The sequence below is a fragment of the Fonsecaea pedrosoi genome (assembly GCF_000835455.1).
Source record: "Fonsecaea pedrosoi CBS 271.37 unplaced genomic scaffold supercont1.3, whole genome shotgun sequence".
Classification (NCBI taxonomy): Eukaryota; Fungi; Ascomycota; class Eurotiomycetes; order Chaetothyriales; family Herpotrichiellaceae; genus Fonsecaea; species Fonsecaea pedrosoi.
Genome location: NW_013550613.1, coordinates 1,391,468 through 1,408,667, shown reverse-complemented (window position 1 = coordinate 1,408,667; position 17,200 = coordinate 1,391,468). Strand labels below are relative to the sequence as shown.

The following is a 17,200-nucleotide window of genomic DNA, read 5'->3' as shown; positions in this document are numbered from 1 at the left end:
TAAGGAGAGCAACTGGTCTTTTGCGAGCCCGCCGCGTGTGGCTTCTACACAAACAAATGGTGCCGTCTGACAAAGCTGGCGCTTGACAAAATACTCGAAGAGGAGCTTTGGGCCGACCAATTGTCATTCGGACTCCATGGATATGGAGGACTGCCAGCTGATCGTGAGGTGCCGGCGAACCGCCTGCACGAGAAACTATCAGATGAGACATGCATCAGCTTGGATCAGGGTGCATTCGTGCATGTGGCGGCCGCTTGGTTATGGTATGTGTTTGGTCACAAATATGTGAATTACCAAATTAAGTGGGATGTAGATAAGCTTGTTACAAGAAAGGCGGAGATTGTGGAAAAGGATATGCTTCTGCTCTGTGGCGGCAGTAGTACCAAGAACGTTTTCACATGTCTTCAATGTCGTCTTTACCCCTTCAAAAAAGTGGCCTGACCCGAAGAGAGTTACAGTGGTGCCAACATCCTGTGCGCTGACATGTGAATGTAGATAAACACATGCATGCAATGGGGAGCCATGCGGTCGAGGGCGAGGGACATGAATGGATGTTTGTGGTGGAGTTGGGAAGAGAAGCTTTTTGAGATGGCCACGTGATAACGCAACTAATGTGAGGCATCTCGGAGGACCTTCCCCTATAGTCTTATCGTTATCGTCACTATCGATACAGGGTCAGTAGGGTTGATGGGGTGTCCCGCCTGCGCAGCCACTCAGCGCCGCAAATTGTTGAGCTTCTATTGTCGCAGTCACTTTTTTATTCCCTGCGATTTTTCTCCCCTCACTCCACGTTTTACATTTTGTATCCGCGACACTCAGACCCAACAGCTTGGTCCTAGACATGGGTACTGGACTCTTGGTTTCGGTCGATCCAGAGGACATTCTCAAGAAAGAGGTCGACGGCCTCACTCTTGACCAAGTCGCCTACCTGGGGCATTGTCTGATCGAAGTCACCCCCGAGACCTTCGACTCCAATCTTGCTTTTCTACGCCGCAATTTTTCCAGGCTCGACATATACCTTGATGTTCGAAAACTGAAGAGTTGGGACAATGTCATTGACATTCTCAATAATGGAGCGTCCAAAATCTTCGTCACCTTTGAGCAACTAAAGGCTCTGTCGCAAGAGCCTACCATTTCGGCCGACCGCCTTGTGTTGACGATTTCCCTTGTCAATCCGAAAACAGATATCGCAAAACTTAAGGCCTTTATCGATGACAATCCAAGATGGAAGACCGCGGAATGGGCATTCGATGGTGACAAAGGAAACGAGCATGTGGATGGTGTGTTGAAAGAGCTGGATAATTATCCTCCAAGTCACGATCAGACCATATTCGTCTCCGTTGCAAGCGAGACTGAAGGGAGAAACTTGCTGCACGAATACCCCGGAAATGCTCTGATTGTCTCTTCTAGAAAGTTGACCTTCGACCCTTCCAAGGACGAAAACAAGAGCCTGATTCCTGCTGTGGAGCTGATCCTCGCGGGGGCCACCGCGGATCGAAAGACAGGCCTTTACGCAACTACAGTGGTTGATGAGCGTGGCGTTGCGCTGGGCCTGGTCTGGAGCAGCAGAGAAAGTATCGCCGAAGCCCTCAAAACAGGAATGGGCGTTTACCAAAGTCGAAAACGGGGGCTATGGCACAAGGGTGCCTCTAGCGGAGACATCCAGGAACTCATCAGTATCGGCTTTGATTGCGACAAGGACTGCTTGATCTTCAGGGTCCATCAGAAAGGACAGGGCTTCTGCCATCTGAGAACTATGTCATGCTGGGGCAAGGTTTCTGGGCTCTCTAGACTACAACGTACACTACAACAACGTAAGATCGATGCACCTGAAGGCTCTTACACCGCTCGGCTTTTCAACGACCCGAAACTTGTCAATGCAAAAATCAAGGAAGAAGCAGATGAGCTTTGCGCAGCTACTACAAAGGAAGAGATTGCCTCAGAAGCAGCCGATCTGCTCTACTTTGCTCTTGCTCGCTGTATCGCCGCGGACGTTACTTTGGAAGATATCGAGAAGAACCTTGACCTGAAGAGTCTGAAAGTGAAGAGACGAAAAGGCGACGCAAAGCCCCAGTACGTCGAGGAGACGCCTGTCGCTGAAAAGCCACCGCCTACGACCAACGGCATCGACGGCCACAAAGATGAAGAAGTCAAAGAAGCCGCATCTGTGCCAAAAGGACCTTCGGATCCTGCCGGTAAGACCGAAAGTGGTCGGATACAATTGACGCGGTTTTCGACATCGCAAGCTTTCTCGGACGATATCTTGAAAGCTGCCTTACAACGACCTTCGCAAAAGTCGAATGAGAAAATCATGTCTCTGGTTCATCCCATTATTGCTGATGTTCGTGCCAATGGCGACTCTGCTGTTCTAAAATATACCCACAGGTTTGAGAAAGCCACCGCTCTGAAATCCCCTGTACTAAAAGCACCTTTTCCTGAGTCTCTTATGCAACTTCCCGAAGAGACCATCAAAGCGATCAATACTTCGTACGATAATATCCTCAAATTCCATGCCGCCCAGAAACCATCAGCACCGCTGGTAGTGGAGACAATGCCGGGGGTGACCTGCTCTCGGTTTTCGAGACCGATTGAGAAAGTTGGTTTATACATTCCGGGCGGAACAGCGGTTTTGCCTTCCACGGCGCTGATGCTCGGTGTCCCAGCAATGGCTGCAGGATGCAAGAATATCGTCCTCGCATCGCCACCGAGATCTGACGGCACACTCACACCAGAAATCGTATACATTGCGCACAAGGTGGGAGCAGAAGCCATTGTCCTGGCAGGCGGTGCCCAGGCTATCGCTGCCATGGCCTATGGGACAGAATCTGTCACCAAGGTCGATAAAATTCTCGGGCCTGGGAATCAGTTTGTCACGGCCGCGAAAATGATCGTCAGCAATGATACCTCCGCCGCAGTATCAATTGACATGCCAGCTGGCCCGTCTGAAGTGCTCGTTGTGGCGGACAAGACAGCCGATCCCGCCTTTGTTGCCAGTGACCTGCTCAGTCAAGCCGAACACGGCACAGACAGTCAAGTAGTCCTGATTGCTGTTGACCTGACGGAGGAGCAGCTCCAAGCGATCGAAGACGAAGTGCACAAGCAGGCGCATGAACTCCCACGAGTGGATATTGTTCGGGGAGCCATCGAACACAGTGTGACCATCTCTGTGAAGACTCTCACAGAGGCTTTGAAGTGGTCGAATTACTATGCACCTGAACACCTCATCCTACAAATCGCTGATCCCCGCGCCGTACTACCCGATGTCCAGAACGCAGGTTCCGTGTTCCTTGGAGGCTGGACGCCCGAGTCGGTTGGCGATTACTCTGCTGGCGTGAACCACAGCTTGCCAACATACGGCTACGCGAAGCAATACAGCGGCGTCAACCTCGGAAGTTTCATGAAGAACATCACCAGCAGCGAAGTCACAGAGCAGGGTGTTGGGGAGGTCGGCTACGCAGTGATGGAGCTTGCACGATGCGAAGGCCTCGACGCCCATCGACGAGCCATGGAGATTCGTCTAGAGAAGCTCGGACTGATTAAGAAGAACAGCCTGCAGACAGTCAATGCTCCTGTTGAGGGTTCAAAAAGCTGATTCAGAGGCCAAGAACCATAATGGTTCACCAAGAGAACGTCTCGAGTCAGTTTCTGGTACTGGACGGTGAGCCAGGATGGTGCGGGCGCATTCTAAAAGCCAACAGGGAGTTGAAGGTCAAAGCCTTAGCTTGTTGACATTACGTTTGTTGGATTGTGTCGATGACTTGACGAGAGCATTATTCTATAGATCAGGACCTCATTGAAAGACTTAGACTATGTGACAAGGTCCCCAAAATCAATACGAGTTGGTCTCACGAGGCTGACCAATCATGACTGAGATAAAGAGCCGGTAAGGCTCTGTCCTTATACAAGCATTCGGAGTAATATTCATCCGCAGGCAACAACTGACTCACCCCCTGATGACCAAGTCCAAACAGTAGTTCAGTAGCCTTTCTCATCCCTCGTCGCTCCCAATAAACTATCTTTGAGGACTAGATTACCCATGATACCTAGAGATCCTGGGGCCGATGAACGATGGAACCCTCTGACGAACACGAAATCCACAGTGATGGCAGCGAAGAGAGCGACGATGCCTCTGCGCCCAAAGCTCGAACTGTCCGGTCCAGTCGAGCATGTATAACCTGCAGACGAATGAAAACAAGATGCGAGATCGACGAAGCACTGGGCAATGCATGCAAATTGTGTATACGAGCCCGTCGACAATGTATCATGCAGGATGTACCGCGACGGAGGAAAAGAAGGACCACCGACCGAGTTGCTGATTTGGAGCAGAAAATCAATGTTTTGACTGCGCTTCTGACTTCTAATGAGACAACCAGTCCTGAAGATCAGAAGAAACTAGCCAGTGTCCGTGACACTTTGACTGGAACCTCAACAAACAACCCGCAGACATCAGCCGAACCCGACAAGTCCCTCATTACGGAAGCCTTATCTCGCGGTTTGCTCGACTGGGATACTGCCCGCAAGGCTTTTGACCGATACAAGAATGAAATGTGTCGGTACTTCCCATTTGTGGTCTTTGGGTCTGACGTCGATGCCGAGACAGTCAAACAGCAACAGCCACTCTTATTTTTCGCTGTAATTACAGTTGGCCTTGGTTCGATGCATACCACAGTGGATGCAGAGCTATGCGACATGCTCATCAAAGATCTAGCCCTGCGTGTCGTGTACAACGGTGAACGATCTTTAGAGCTTGTTCAGACTCTAATCGTTCATATCGTATTCTACGGCAGGGCGAAAAATATGCGAGATCTCAATTTCAACCAGATGGTGCACATTGCCAGCACAATGGCGCTTGATATCGGCTTAGGCCGACGCCCCCATAAATCGACGTTGAAGCAAAGGACAGATCCTCATCAACTGGAATCCCTCGCAGGCCGAAGGGCATGGTTGGGCTGCTATTATATGGGAACGAGGTGAGATGCCAATCGATCATGTTGAATAGTATCTGATAGATCTACCCAGTGTCTCAATGTCACTTCGCCACCCCGCCTTCGTCCGCTGGTCCGTGTACACCGAGGAATGTCTGGATGTCCTCTCTGCTGAGGAGCGTGTCTTACCAAGCGACATGTGGCTGTGCGACTTGATACGTATTCAACGCATTGCAGAAGATGCCTCAGTCACATTTTCCATGGACGACCCGGGTGCAATTGTTACACTCCGCGACGTCAAGATTCAGTATCAGATACGAGCCTTTCGTCAACAATTGGACTACTGGCGTCGCCATGCCAAAACAGATTTGAGCCTGCGTAAGTAACGAGTCAGATCTATATTGCAGAAGCTGATACCGAATGTCCGAAGACTACGTCCGCCATGTTGCCGCGTATACCGATCTCTTCATCCATGAAATCGCCCTGCATCCGGAACATGACATTGACGACCTACGTTCACCACTCCGAGCGGCGCCTCCGCTCCCTATTCCGGCAGTCGAGAGTATGACATCAAAATTCAAAGACCTACATTTCATCCCCGCTAGAGTCGAAGCATTGTTTGCCTGCCTTGCTGCAATTCACGAATGCTTTGACGCATTTCTCTCCATGGACTTGGCTATCCTTTGCAGCTTGCCTAACGTTTTCTTTGTTCGCACCGGTTACGCAGCTCGAGCACTTCGCAAATTACTCAGTATATGCGATAGCCAGGCAGAGTTCGAAGGGAGGTCCCATATCGACGTTCGAGATTTGAAATTTGAAGAGTACTTGACTGCCATCGTCGATGTACTCAGGAGGGTCTATGCTCAAAACAACTCTGTGGTGGCGAGAGCGTTCTGCTTGGTCCTCTCGCAGATTCAGACACAAGGACTAAATTCATCCAGATTGCTTGCTGCGATGGCGCAAGCGGACCCTGCTGCAAGTAACAAAGCCAGAGCCGCACTAACTCCCGCCTCTTCAATGCCGCCAGATGAACGCGTTGGCCTTCCTTGCATACGCGCCCATGAGAGCCAACAATCACACGGAACAGATTCTCTTGTGTATGATTCTAGTAACCTGAACAGTGTGCCTCCAGCACCACTACACCATGGACAGACTCCGCTGGATGCACACACTCAATCACAAAATGCACAGATGCTGGAGAATGATATGGACGACGCCTTCATGGGTGGTATTGATGTTTTGCAGTGGTTCGGACAGGACTTGGCCTTTGATGATACAGCCGGGTACGACTATGACAATCAACTCACATCTCTGTATTGGCAACAATAATACCTCCACCGGTTCAGTGAGTTGATACCGATCTCAAAGAGACCGTTGAACAGACTTGGGGGATCTCGCCCCTTTTCTGCGTGCTCAGGGACTGGGATCATTACGACGAGATCTCGCACATGCAATGATTAGATCGGCATCTCCCTATGGAATTACGGTCTCAAGCTAACTCCTTCGTATGAGCGTTGCTGTGGAATTTCGAGTTTGCTTGTCCTCTTATCTCCAACAGCTGCGTCTCGAGATCTTCATACATGAGTTTGAAATAGTCTCGCTGGGCCCGGGTGTGCTTCAATTCCTCACTCAAAGAATCAATATTGCGGAGGGTTTCATGGAGAAATCGATTGCGCTTTTTCCGATGTCGAACTTGCGCTGCCCGGTTCTGTTGTCTTCGACGCTGGCGGACATCTTGGTCAGACAGAGTACGACTTCCTTCTCTGGGGTACAGATACCTCTTTCCTCGTCGGAGCCGTGGGCTTTGGCTCTTCCTGGCCCTCTGCCTCGAGTTGGGTGAAGTGAGGTTCCAAATCGGTCGAATCCCAGTTGCTATGCTCTGTGGGCGACTGTCCGAGACTGTTGGGATCGTGACGCGACACCGCGGAACTAGCAAGACAGCCGCATTGGGAGCCGAGGGATTCGCCGCAGACGCAGCTTGCCAGAACTTTCTCGTTCCAAAATACAATGTTCGGGAAGAAGTCCAAGTCCACGTTTGGAAGAGCTGTTTCCCAGCCCAGCTCCAACGGAACAGACTTCATCGCATTCATATCGTCCATCGCCTCTTGGGTCACATGCAGCGATTCTTGTGGGGGGTCGCGTTCATGCTATACCATCATGGTGTCGTCCGTTCTCTAGAGGGACCAGTGAAAGACTTGCGATCGGTTCTGTGCGAGGTCAATTAGAGGCCGACTTGATGCCTTGAAAGCGAAGGAGGGATTCGCAGCCGGAGCGTCAATCAGAGGTTACTCACGTTGTTATTCTTCCTATACAGCTGAGAATCCCAGATACAACGGCCAAAAATCCAGAGCTTATACATGGACACCTCCAGCAGATTTAAAAGAATTCCAGCCACGGCTTACTGTTGAGATTGCGGCACGAGAGACCAGAAGGGCCGCCAAATACCCACTGTCAGGTCTCATTTGTGTCGTTCGAGATTTGGGCCCCCATTGCTTCCCGTTCCTCATACAGGGCAACCATGCACCTTGCATTCACCCGCTCTGTGATAGCTCAATAATTGGAGAGATAACAGGCATTCTGCGGCACAGGTGACTTTCTGGACCTGGCAACTGGCTTCGAGGAACGTGGCTTGCAGCGCCCCCTGGGACCATTCCCATTTTCACACGAGATATGCCTAGCGTGGATAGGATGTGCAAAGGTTCTGGAACGATCTCCATAAATTTCTCGTGTCGGTCATTCGCTCTTGAACCCGAACCCGAAGCTGGCTTGACCGGAGGGTTTGGAAAGGCAAAAGGGATACTGGGAGACACCCCTGCAGTGGCGAATTGGCAATGTAAGCCCGCTTTGACCGACCGGGGGTGTTGGTTTTATATTGATTGGTGGCATGTGATAGTGAACCCATCTTTGCTCAAAGTATATACCCGAGAAAGCCCAGATACCAGATCCTCAGACACTAGATCATTTGACAGGGTCCCCGGTAAAGTTACGCGGGTTTCAATCCCACTTCTAACTCCTGAATGGTCATGGGACACATTCCGCAAACTGATCTTGAAAGCATGTGCTGCCGGGTGCCTGAGAAGGTCCCAGCAGGGTGTGGTGTGTCGTTACCTCGCCCGGAATGGTTGATGACTTGAGGATCGACATGACATGCTTTCTTTGTGTCCTGGTGCTGACCACTTTACTTTAGTCGTGGCTTTCAACCGGAGACGAAAGTCACCATTTAACAGAGGTTCGATTCGGATCTCCAACGGCATTTACTCCCCAGGAGGCACTCGATAGACCATCTGCGGCGAGTGGAGCGTTCCCCCCTCTCTAAGTTCGACCACCTGGTTCCACAGGTCTCTGTGCTGTCTGTCATCCTGGTGCTCATGCCATATGACCTGTTTGAGACTGGCCTTCATGCCCTCCCAGGAATGGATCCCCAGGTCCGCCGCCGTGTCTGCGAGCTGGCTCACGAACCATTTGCGCTGTGCTGGGCCGCAGGGACAGGTGCCGCCGACGGACAGGAGCCACAGCAGCAGGTTTGATCTTACCCCGCCTCGTTCGGTCAGGGGCCGCAGTGTGGCTAGCAGGTCATGCTGGGCCGTGCTCACCAGGAGAGAGGGGTCGGGCTGGTGCCCACACCATTGGGCGAAGACGTGGATTATCAGGGCGTGACGACACGCTGCCGTGATGGTCCTCTCGTAGCTGCCCATCAGCAGGTCCGGGACCGGGAGGGTGAGCAGTCGCTGCAAAGTCGCGCACAGAAAGGTCAATACCCCCTGGTATTCCGTGGCCGAGCTACAGTCCTGGGCTGTCTGGTAAGTCGTGGCGAGCATACGGATGTTCAGCATGAGCTCTGCGTACTCTGCCAAAACACCATGGGCATGGAAATCGAGTGGGCTCGGGTTCAAGCCATCTACGTCAGTGCTGCGGAGGTCATGGGTGGCGTGGAGGCTCTGGTAGAACCATAGAGGCCGCTGTACGACTGCCCGTGCATCGCACGACGGGAAATCGACATCAGCTGTGGCGACGAACATGCTGGATATGAACCATCAGTGTCCATAGATGACAGGTGGTCGGATTTCGATGGGTAACTCACCAGAACAGCATGTTTGCAATAGTCGGGTTTGACATGCGAATTGACTCTAGCCCGCCTCGGACCTCGAGCATTTGTTTCAGGCCTGACACATGAATGCGAGAGAGACGCAGACTGCCTTTTTCGTGCTGCCAGACCTGTTAGTCTCTCCATTTCCAGACGCACAAGCGCTCTCACTTCGTGCGTAGAACTAGACATACCTCAACGACTGCAACTCCCGCAACGGCCGCCAACGTCTCGTCAGAGACACAGCCCGGGAAGGGCTCGTTGATCCTATTCTGTATCAGGTCCATGCAGATCTTGGAGAGCCGTATGCACCTCACACGTTCTTTTGGCGGCAAGTGCTGCTCCAACCGAAAGGCGCTGACAAGCAGGGTGACGTGAAACAAGGTCGTGTCCTTTGTTATCAAGGGCGCGAAGAATTCCAGCACCGGGTTGAGAGTCGGCGTGGGGTAGTAGGGGAAGACATTGAAGATGTGGGACGAGAAGTCTTGCAGGGATGTGGCCCTATAGTTAGCATACTGGTGAGGTTATTCTGGAGGAAATGAATTCCACTCACACGTCCCCATCAGGAGACTTATGTCCGGCTCCAGAGACGGAGGATGCTGTGTGAAGGGGTCGAATCTCGACGATCCCGACCTGGACAGGGCGAGAGGGCCGGCATTTCCATCTTGCAGGCGAGCTTTGGGCAGGATGGGAACCCTCCTCGGCGTACTCTTCGGCTCCTCTGTAGCAGGTCTTTTCGAAGTCGTTGGTTCGCCTGCCGAGGAACTCTGATCCCCGTAGTCACACTGTTGGATGTTGGCATAGTGGATGACGCACTTGTCACAGACCGGGCGTTTCTCGTCACACTGTCCAGTCAAGCGTGTCAAAACCGGTGAGAACAGAATGGACATGATGTCTTTTCGGGGACTTTACTTTGACTTTTCTCTGCTTACAGTTCTTACATCCTGTGCGTGACTTTTGATGCGCCCTGCGTGGGGCGGGGTGTGGAGGTTGTGATTCTGGTGACATCAGGCGGTGGACACCTATATGGTCAGAGCGTTAGCGTTAGGACAGACAAAAAAAATGCACAGGTGTTGAAGTCGAGATAGTGTCGGGTTTGAGACCTGGCATACAGAGAGAGGAGATGTTGGACTTCATATACCCTCAAGCCGGGACCATTTTCGTGTCCAACCCTCACCACGAGGCTGTGAGAGTAAAGGGAGAGTGAGAGACGCCAATCCGTATTGATCAACACAACCGGGCGGGGGCTGCAGCCAGTTTTAGTCACGGACGCTAAGTCAGCCGAGTTGCTGACTGTTTTATTATTGTCCACAACTCGCGGAACATCTGTTCCGAAGTCGTTGGAACCTTGCTCAGCATGTGGAGGCGGCGGGGAGCAGAAAACTTTCCGGCGTCAAACCAGTAAACTGCGCTATGTGTGACCCACTGACCATTGTTGCCTATTGTGAGAGACAGTGCGCCCTGTTAGAGAGAGAGAGAGAGAGGACTCATTTTCTCTTCACACACTGCCTTCAACCTCGAAACCTCTTCACGCATCCCGAAAAAGAGCCACCCCTCCTGGTGCCAGTAACCCTCAAGAAAATGCTTCTTCTACATCGTACCTCGACCAGCCTCGTCTGATTCTGCTGGAACCACGATTGAGAAGACCTTCTGTAGGCTGACAAGATTAGGGACGACGCCCACGGCTGGGTGAATGCAACACTGCGAAAAACCTCTGCCGTTACCCCCGACACGCACTTCGTCGTGCAATTCCGCCTCTCCAGCCTCGCAGCAGCGTGGATTACACTCGAACGAGGCGCTGATTGAAGACTGCCACGAAATTATCTTAAGCACTCCGCACTCGCTCTCACCTCTCTTTCAAACTGCGCTCGCCTAAACTTTTCTTACCAACGTCCAGCCACGTGTTTCAATACCAGGACCTCTTGAGCCTCGAACTCTTCTCTTGAAGCCTGTTCACAACTACATCAGGAAACTTATCTACGCACTTTTCTCCCTCGTCCGAGCTCTCCTGACTCCACCTTGAGTTATCTGTCAAATCTACACCTCTTCCACTGTCGTCTACTACGCCTTCGGTGTGCTTTCGCCAGTGAAGTTCAATATGAAGTTCGAGGACGATGGAGAGGAATTCCACACCTCACACTCTCAGTTCGAAGATAATGAGGATGGAGGGGGTTTCTACACCTCAGAACCTCAGTTCAATGATCGTGACGATCGTGACGTGCTAAAACCTGGCGTCCACCATCTAGGCCTGACCAAGACTTTCACACCCGGGTGGGGTCCCAGAGATGCCTTCAGAGAGTTCTACCAAAACTGGTAGGGAAATCATGCCGTGCTTGTGGCTTCTAGTTGTTTGAGTCTCTGACATGGCGCAGGAAGGATGGCATTATTGAGTCATTCGGAGTCGATCCTCATTCGATAAAACCCATTTTTGTCAGGAACGATGACGAGGAGATCCACATCACAGTATCTGACAATACCACCGCCAGTATGGCCTCAAGGAGAGGACGTCCGCTTGGCTACATCAGATTTCAGGCCAAGCAGGGCAGTCTAGAGCTGACGAATTTCAGAGCCAAACTTGATCGGAAACATCTGGACCTGGGTGAGACCAGTAAGCGGGGTAAGAAGGCACTGGCCGGAGGTCACGGTGAAGGATTCAAGCTGGCTGCGCTTGTGATGCGACGCAATGGTCATTCCGTCAGATTTGAGACAAACTCTTTCTGCTGGAACTTCAGCTTTCGAGGGACTCGCCCGAGCCTTTGTTGCGTCTTGAGTGAACCGGGACCCAAGTTGGTCCGCGAGCAGCGAGAGGAATACAAAAGACGCGTAATGGCAGGCGATACCCAACGAGGCCTCACCCCTTACATCTGGGAAGACATGACGGTAAAGATAGGGAAGTCCAGAGATAGAGGAGGCTCTCAGAAGGTCTCAGAGGAAGACTTCCGAAAGTGGATGGAGGTCTCTATCGATCTGGATACTCCTGAATCCGGCGGGATTGTTCGCACCACCACGGGAGACCTCATACTCGATCCTCGCTTTCGTGGTCGCATTTACCTCCATGGGCTTCTCGTGTCTCAGACCTCTGACGATGCGCAGAATGACGAAGGCCTTTGCTTCGGCTATAATTTCTACGAAGGCATCATCAATCGGGACCGACAACGGATGGCAAGCCCACGTGAAGAGGCTAAAGCCTTGGCTAGTATCTGGACGCAGGCTATTCAGCTAAAGGGAGATTCGGTCATCGATGCCTTCGTCAAACTATTCGCCGAGGATGAAGCAGCAGCCGATGTCGAACATTCCTACAAGTTCATATCTCGATTGACGGCACAGAGCATCTGCAGACGCCTGAAAGAGTCCCAGCCAGATGCATTCTTCTACTCGGAAAGAGATGCGTCTCGACAGAACGCCACCACAGATGTGAGTAACATGGTTAGATGTGTCAATCTGCGAAAAGCTGACCCCTTCCTCAGGAGGACATAATCTTGACAGAGCTCAAAAAACAACCCTTGAAGCTAGGGAAGAAACTCTGGACGATCCTCAGACAAGAGCCGCCTCTGATGAGGACGCCCCTCGAGGAGAGAGATCACTTGTTCGGGACATCACAACCCATAAAGCCGGACATGGACATATTTAGCCTCAGCATCATCCACGCATTGAATGGCTCATTCGCTCAGGACCCAAGGATGGGAAACATCCGAATTGAGTTTGTCGACGGAGCTAACACCGACATCGACCTTCTCTACTCGAGTGATCAAGCTCTGCTGCAAATACATGCAAAGTGGCTCGACGTTGTCCGCGTACACCAAGAATCCAGTTGCGAGTTCTTTCAAGTTGCTGGACAACAGATGACTGACGAAAGTGCCTTCTTCTGCGACCATGTCGTCCAGGATCTGCTAGAGGCCGCTTTCGACGAAATCCGCGAGCAGCTCGAACTGACCCCGGTAACCGCCGCGCGTCTTCGACGACAAGCTGTGGAGTATCTCCGAAAAATGCCGCGGGCTATCAAAATGAGCAGCGCGAATGGGGGCAGGAAGCTAAAGGTGGAATGGACTGGCAACGAGAGTGGAGCTTTCATGTTAAGATATGGGTCCAATATCCACTACTGGGTCACCCTCCACAAAGAGCGCTCATGTCGACAAAGAAAGACAGAGGTCTTGAATGTGGCCGGTAAAGTCCCATTCATTTTCTGTGTTGGCAGTTCTAACACATCCTTCAGGAGTCAGGTTCTCAGAGCCCCGTCAAGCCTCTGGACAACCCGAACAAGCAGAGGGCCTCTGCGATTGCCCGACTCGAACAGTGTCGCAAGCTCATTCTGAAGTCATATTTGATGGCTTGGATCCCAGTGAGGTTTATTTTCCGATGGTATCAAGAGCGGAGGCACCATCCTTTTTCGGACTGCCGCCAACCTCAATCGATGAGGTCTCGGACGCGGACATGAACATAGACACAGACTTGGACTTGAAACCAGAACCCTGCTTAAAATCCGACACATCGGAAGATGATAGTGCTTCTGGTCAGGAGTCAAGAGTCCCTCCACGCGACCATCAACAGGTCCATCCATGGGCCCCTAACCTTGTCGGTCGTCCAAAGGTTAATTCATTGGAGACAACGAGACTGCACAAAGATGAACAAGATTGGCTGGCGTGGCATCAACAATACCTCCAGTCAGGCTTTTCTTCGGCGCCACGGGAGTCTTCTCAGGTATATCTCTACCTATAACCTAACGTCTGATGTGGTTCGAGAAGACTGACTGATGCCTGCAGTTGGATGTAACGTTCCTTTTTGCACTTCTCTCCGAAGGCCTGAATATTACTTTCGAGAAAGACCACTACTACCGCATCCAATTGGAAGGCGAAGAAGGCGAACAGGTCATCTTTGTTCACAATATCTCACAGGGTATCAATGTCCCCTCGGAAAGGAGATATTTCTTCCTTGTTACCAAATACTCGGCCCTCAGCTCTATCCTTCCATATGAGCAGCCTAGAGAGATTGGAAACCCAGCATTGGTTGATCAAGAAGTGGTTTTGCACTTTAGTAACTTTGACAAGATGCGAACGTCACAGGATGCAGAGACCATTTACCTTGACGATATTCGGTCTGCACAGCGGGTGAGCACTGGCATCAGTCATATTTCCCGGCATCATCCAGGTTTGTCTAGCGGGTCTGCGTCTCTAATCTCGCTGACATGCTACTAGACATGGACCCCCAAAGACTCTTCTGTCGGTTTGCCGTGTCCAAGGCATCTACAGATGGTGGTGTTACCACGACAACACCATTGGCATCCCATCTCTTGCTGCATGATGGTTATCATCGGGAGAGACCCAGCCTTCGCAGTGACGTTGTGCCGGTAGCATTTGACCTAAGTCCCTCTGTCTTGGGTGTTTCAGAAGGATTTGCAGGGAGGGGCTTCAAGATTCAGGCAGCGTTTGGGCTAGACGAATCAAAACACCATACATGGCGGGTACGAGTCCGAGTCGTGTGACAGAAACCCATGTGCGAGAGACTAACGATTCTAGAACCGACACCTCGTGGCTACCTGCTTTGACGGTACGATTTGCAATGTGTTGAAGGACTTCGACTCTGGGAGGCTCCTACCGCCACCGCAACCCAATCCCGCGCCTCCAAAGGTGCTTCTCTTCGCGCCGGAACATCAATGCTTCAGACTAGACATGCAGAATCATCAGATGCCGACGGTGCTCCAGTTTCTCAAACCCCTCGACGGTGTTGACAAGGCTGTAGAGGTATTGAAACCCGATTTCGTCGTCATGTTATTGCCTCTGGCTGTTTGCCATCCATCAGCAGTTGTGAGATTCTCCAGTACGCGTCTCGGACTTCTCGAGCGGGGATTTGCCGTCCACTCGATGGTGATCTCACTAAGAGATTATGGACTCCCGCAAGAACGGAGCATTCTTGCAGTCGTAGCATCGCCCTTCGGCGTGCCTCTATCCTGGAAGTTTGACCGCTATACTACGAGATCTGAACAGCCTAGCACAATTGGCAGCTTGATTGAAGACTTGGCTTTTAAGAATCCTCGCGTTGGGACTGATTCGAATACTGGGTTTGTGTGCGTGCGTCCAGCCGTGGAGGGCTCTGAAGCCGAAGCGTCCACGGTTAGCCATGTCTACAATCACTACACAGGCATTCGCGTTGCGTCTGACGCCGAGACCATCTCAATAGCCGGCACTATCCCTTTCTCCCTGTTCAACGATCAGAAACAGTGGATCCATCCAGGTAAGTTTTGCTTACACTTCACGCACGATTGGCTGGCCGGCTGACGCGTAGCCATAGTCCGACAAGACCGGGTAACTGTCCGCGAGCTCGCCCGTGTACAAGGCATTCCCGATGAATTGCGATTTCTCGGTTCAAGAGAAGAGCAGTACGAAACAGTTTGCAAAGCCATTCCTCCGGTTGTGGCCAAAATGATTGCGCATACAATCTTTAAAGCGATTGGATACTCGCGGGTTGTCACTGTCAGTGCTGCAGAGGCAAGCCCCAGAAGAAACAAGAGAGCTAGAGCATAGTAAGATGAGCAAGACTGTGGAAGTGAGAAGCGGTGAGGAGGTAGGTGGACTGATTGAGAACATGACGCCTCTCGACGGATGCTGCCTGGCGAGGCTCGGACGGCGCTTCAAGTCCTGTTGGTTGTTTACACTGAGCGTTTGCTGTCACGATTGACACGAGTGCCGAGTGATCGCTCCAGTGTGGATGCTAATTGGGGTCAAGATGGTTCCCGTCATATCGTCATTTCGTTTCATCCATCTTGCCCACAACCAGAGCCTCTGTCGCTGGCCACATCACATTCGTTGCGGTGTCTTCATTGGATAAGAAGGGGGAAGCAAACACATGGCCAGAATGACAACGATGGAGTTTTGCTGAGTTTTTTTACTGATTGGCCCTTGCCTGACTTTTTGATCTGTTGATGAAGGATATATACCAATCAATACATGCCACGGCGGCTCAGAGCGCGCAGATGCAGATGGATACGCAGGTGAAGCTCACCAAAACTACCTCTTTACTTGGACATCTGGTTCACCTCATCATCTAGTCGTGCTGGTACGGGTTCCAAGGTACTTAAACCCTCCCTGCTTCCTCTCTTCCCAGATTCTGCTTCCTTCTCTCTCTATATATATACTTATACCTTCCTGCTTCGCCTCTTTTCCTTCGGGTGCGGTATTCCCAGTTTCCTCACAGCCATGAGCATGCCCTTGCGACCTCCCCCTATCAGCTCATCCACGAACCAGGACTTGTCTTTTTCGAATCCTGACCAACCACCCTTGAAGTTGCGGACCCCGACGGAAAAAGACTTCCATTTTCGGACACATTTCAGCTCAGTCACAGAGTCCCCTCTAGTGTACAATCGCCGCACGAGCAAGAAGATTGTGCACCGCGATCAATAGGAGATTGCACACCCAGGTCACCATTTTGGAACCGACTCTACTCTATTCGACTTCACCCACTCTGAAGGAGGACTCTCCTCTGGGGAACGCTGGTCCCACTCAATCGCGATGCCTCCCGACAAGCCACCACCACGTCTTACTCGGAAATAATCATACGGCATACAGGGATCCCAGAATTTCCAGCAGATGATTTTCCGGCAGATGGGCACACTCGGAGATTTTCGATCCTACGGTAAAGATCCCAATCTACCACAAATCCCATATATATATACATATATGCGGTGACTGTTCTACACCCTAACCCGGTCACCTATCTCGATTTCCCGGATTCCATAGTGCGACGGTGTGACAATACCCACGAGAGGCCTCCTCTTGCGAGTCTCACCCGCTCCTGATGATCTGCGGACCGGTCGAAAAGGTCGTCTGACACGAGAAGACCAAAGGAAGCCCGGTTGCCGGTCTGGGCAGGGTTGGTATGCACTTTGTCGTGCGCGGACGGACGACCGACCTTTTCTGCTGGGACACTCCAAAGCAGATGATCTGGTCAATTGGGACAATCACTCGTTTACACACATATACAAGCACACAAAGCTGTCAAAGTGTGTCCTCGACAAGTGCAGTATGTCCTTGTTCCATTTTCTTCCCATCCCATTTTTTTTTTTGGCCTCAACTAACGATTTCAAACCCACATTCACAGAAGACGCGTTCCAAGGAAAATCGCGCGGCGAGAATGTTTGATTTCTCGCCATCCTAGCTACGCATCACGTCCGGTCTGTCGGTATCCCCCTCCCCCTCCT

General features: G+C 51.6%; 5 protein-coding genes across 5 annotated transcripts; 3 read left to right on the top strand and 2 right to left on the bottom strand.

The window, feature by feature from the left end:
* Window positions 1-841: 841 nt before the first annotated feature.
* On the top strand, window positions 842-3,592 carry Z517_04398 (histidinol dehydrogenase; the record flags this gene model as incomplete). Its single annotated transcript, XM_013429727.1, has 1 exon — window positions 842-3,592. One exon carries the CDS (start codon window positions 842-844, stop codon window positions 3,590-3,592), a length of 2,751 nt encoding a protein of 916 aa, XP_013285181.1.
* Window positions 3,593-4,068: 476 nt separating this feature from the next.
* On the top strand, window positions 4,069-6,254 carry Z517_04397 (uncharacterized protein; the record flags this gene model as incomplete). Its single annotated transcript, XM_013429726.1, has 3 exons — window positions 4,069-4,970; window positions 5,020-5,303; window positions 5,356-6,254. The coding sequence occupies 3 exons, from the start codon at window positions 4,069-4,071 to the stop codon at window positions 6,252-6,254; spliced, it is 2,085 nt and encodes a 694-aa protein (XP_013285180.1).
* A 160-nt stretch (window positions 6,255-6,414) lies between these two features.
* On the bottom strand, window positions 6,415-7,024 carry Z517_04396 (uncharacterized protein; the record flags this gene model as incomplete). The annotated part of the gene is made up of 2 exons (XM_013429725.1): window positions 6,415-6,648; window positions 6,704-7,024. 2 exons carry the CDS (start codon window positions 7,022-7,024, stop codon window positions 6,415-6,417), a joined length of 555 nt encoding a protein of 184 aa, XP_013285179.1.
* Window positions 7,025-8,179: 1,155 nt separating this feature from the next.
* Window positions 8,180-9,899, bottom strand: Z517_04395 (uncharacterized protein; the record flags this gene model as incomplete). Its single annotated transcript, XM_013429724.1, has 4 exons — window positions 8,180-8,945; window positions 9,007-9,131; window positions 9,204-9,493; window positions 9,563-9,899. 4 exons carry the CDS (start codon window positions 9,897-9,899, stop codon window positions 8,180-8,182), a joined length of 1,518 nt encoding a protein of 505 aa, XP_013285178.1.
* A 1,208-nt stretch (window positions 9,900-11,107) lies between these two features.
* On the top strand, window positions 11,108-15,527 carry Z517_04394 (uncharacterized protein; the record flags this gene model as incomplete). Its single annotated transcript, XM_013429723.1, has 8 exons — window positions 11,108-11,322; window positions 11,382-12,423; window positions 12,477-13,173; window positions 13,223-13,707; window positions 13,770-14,114; window positions 14,165-14,467; window positions 14,523-15,237; window positions 15,295-15,527. 8 exons carry the CDS (start codon window positions 11,108-11,110, stop codon window positions 15,525-15,527), a joined length of 4,035 nt encoding a protein of 1,344 aa, XP_013285177.1.
* Window positions 15,528-17,200: the final 1,673 nt, after the last annotated feature.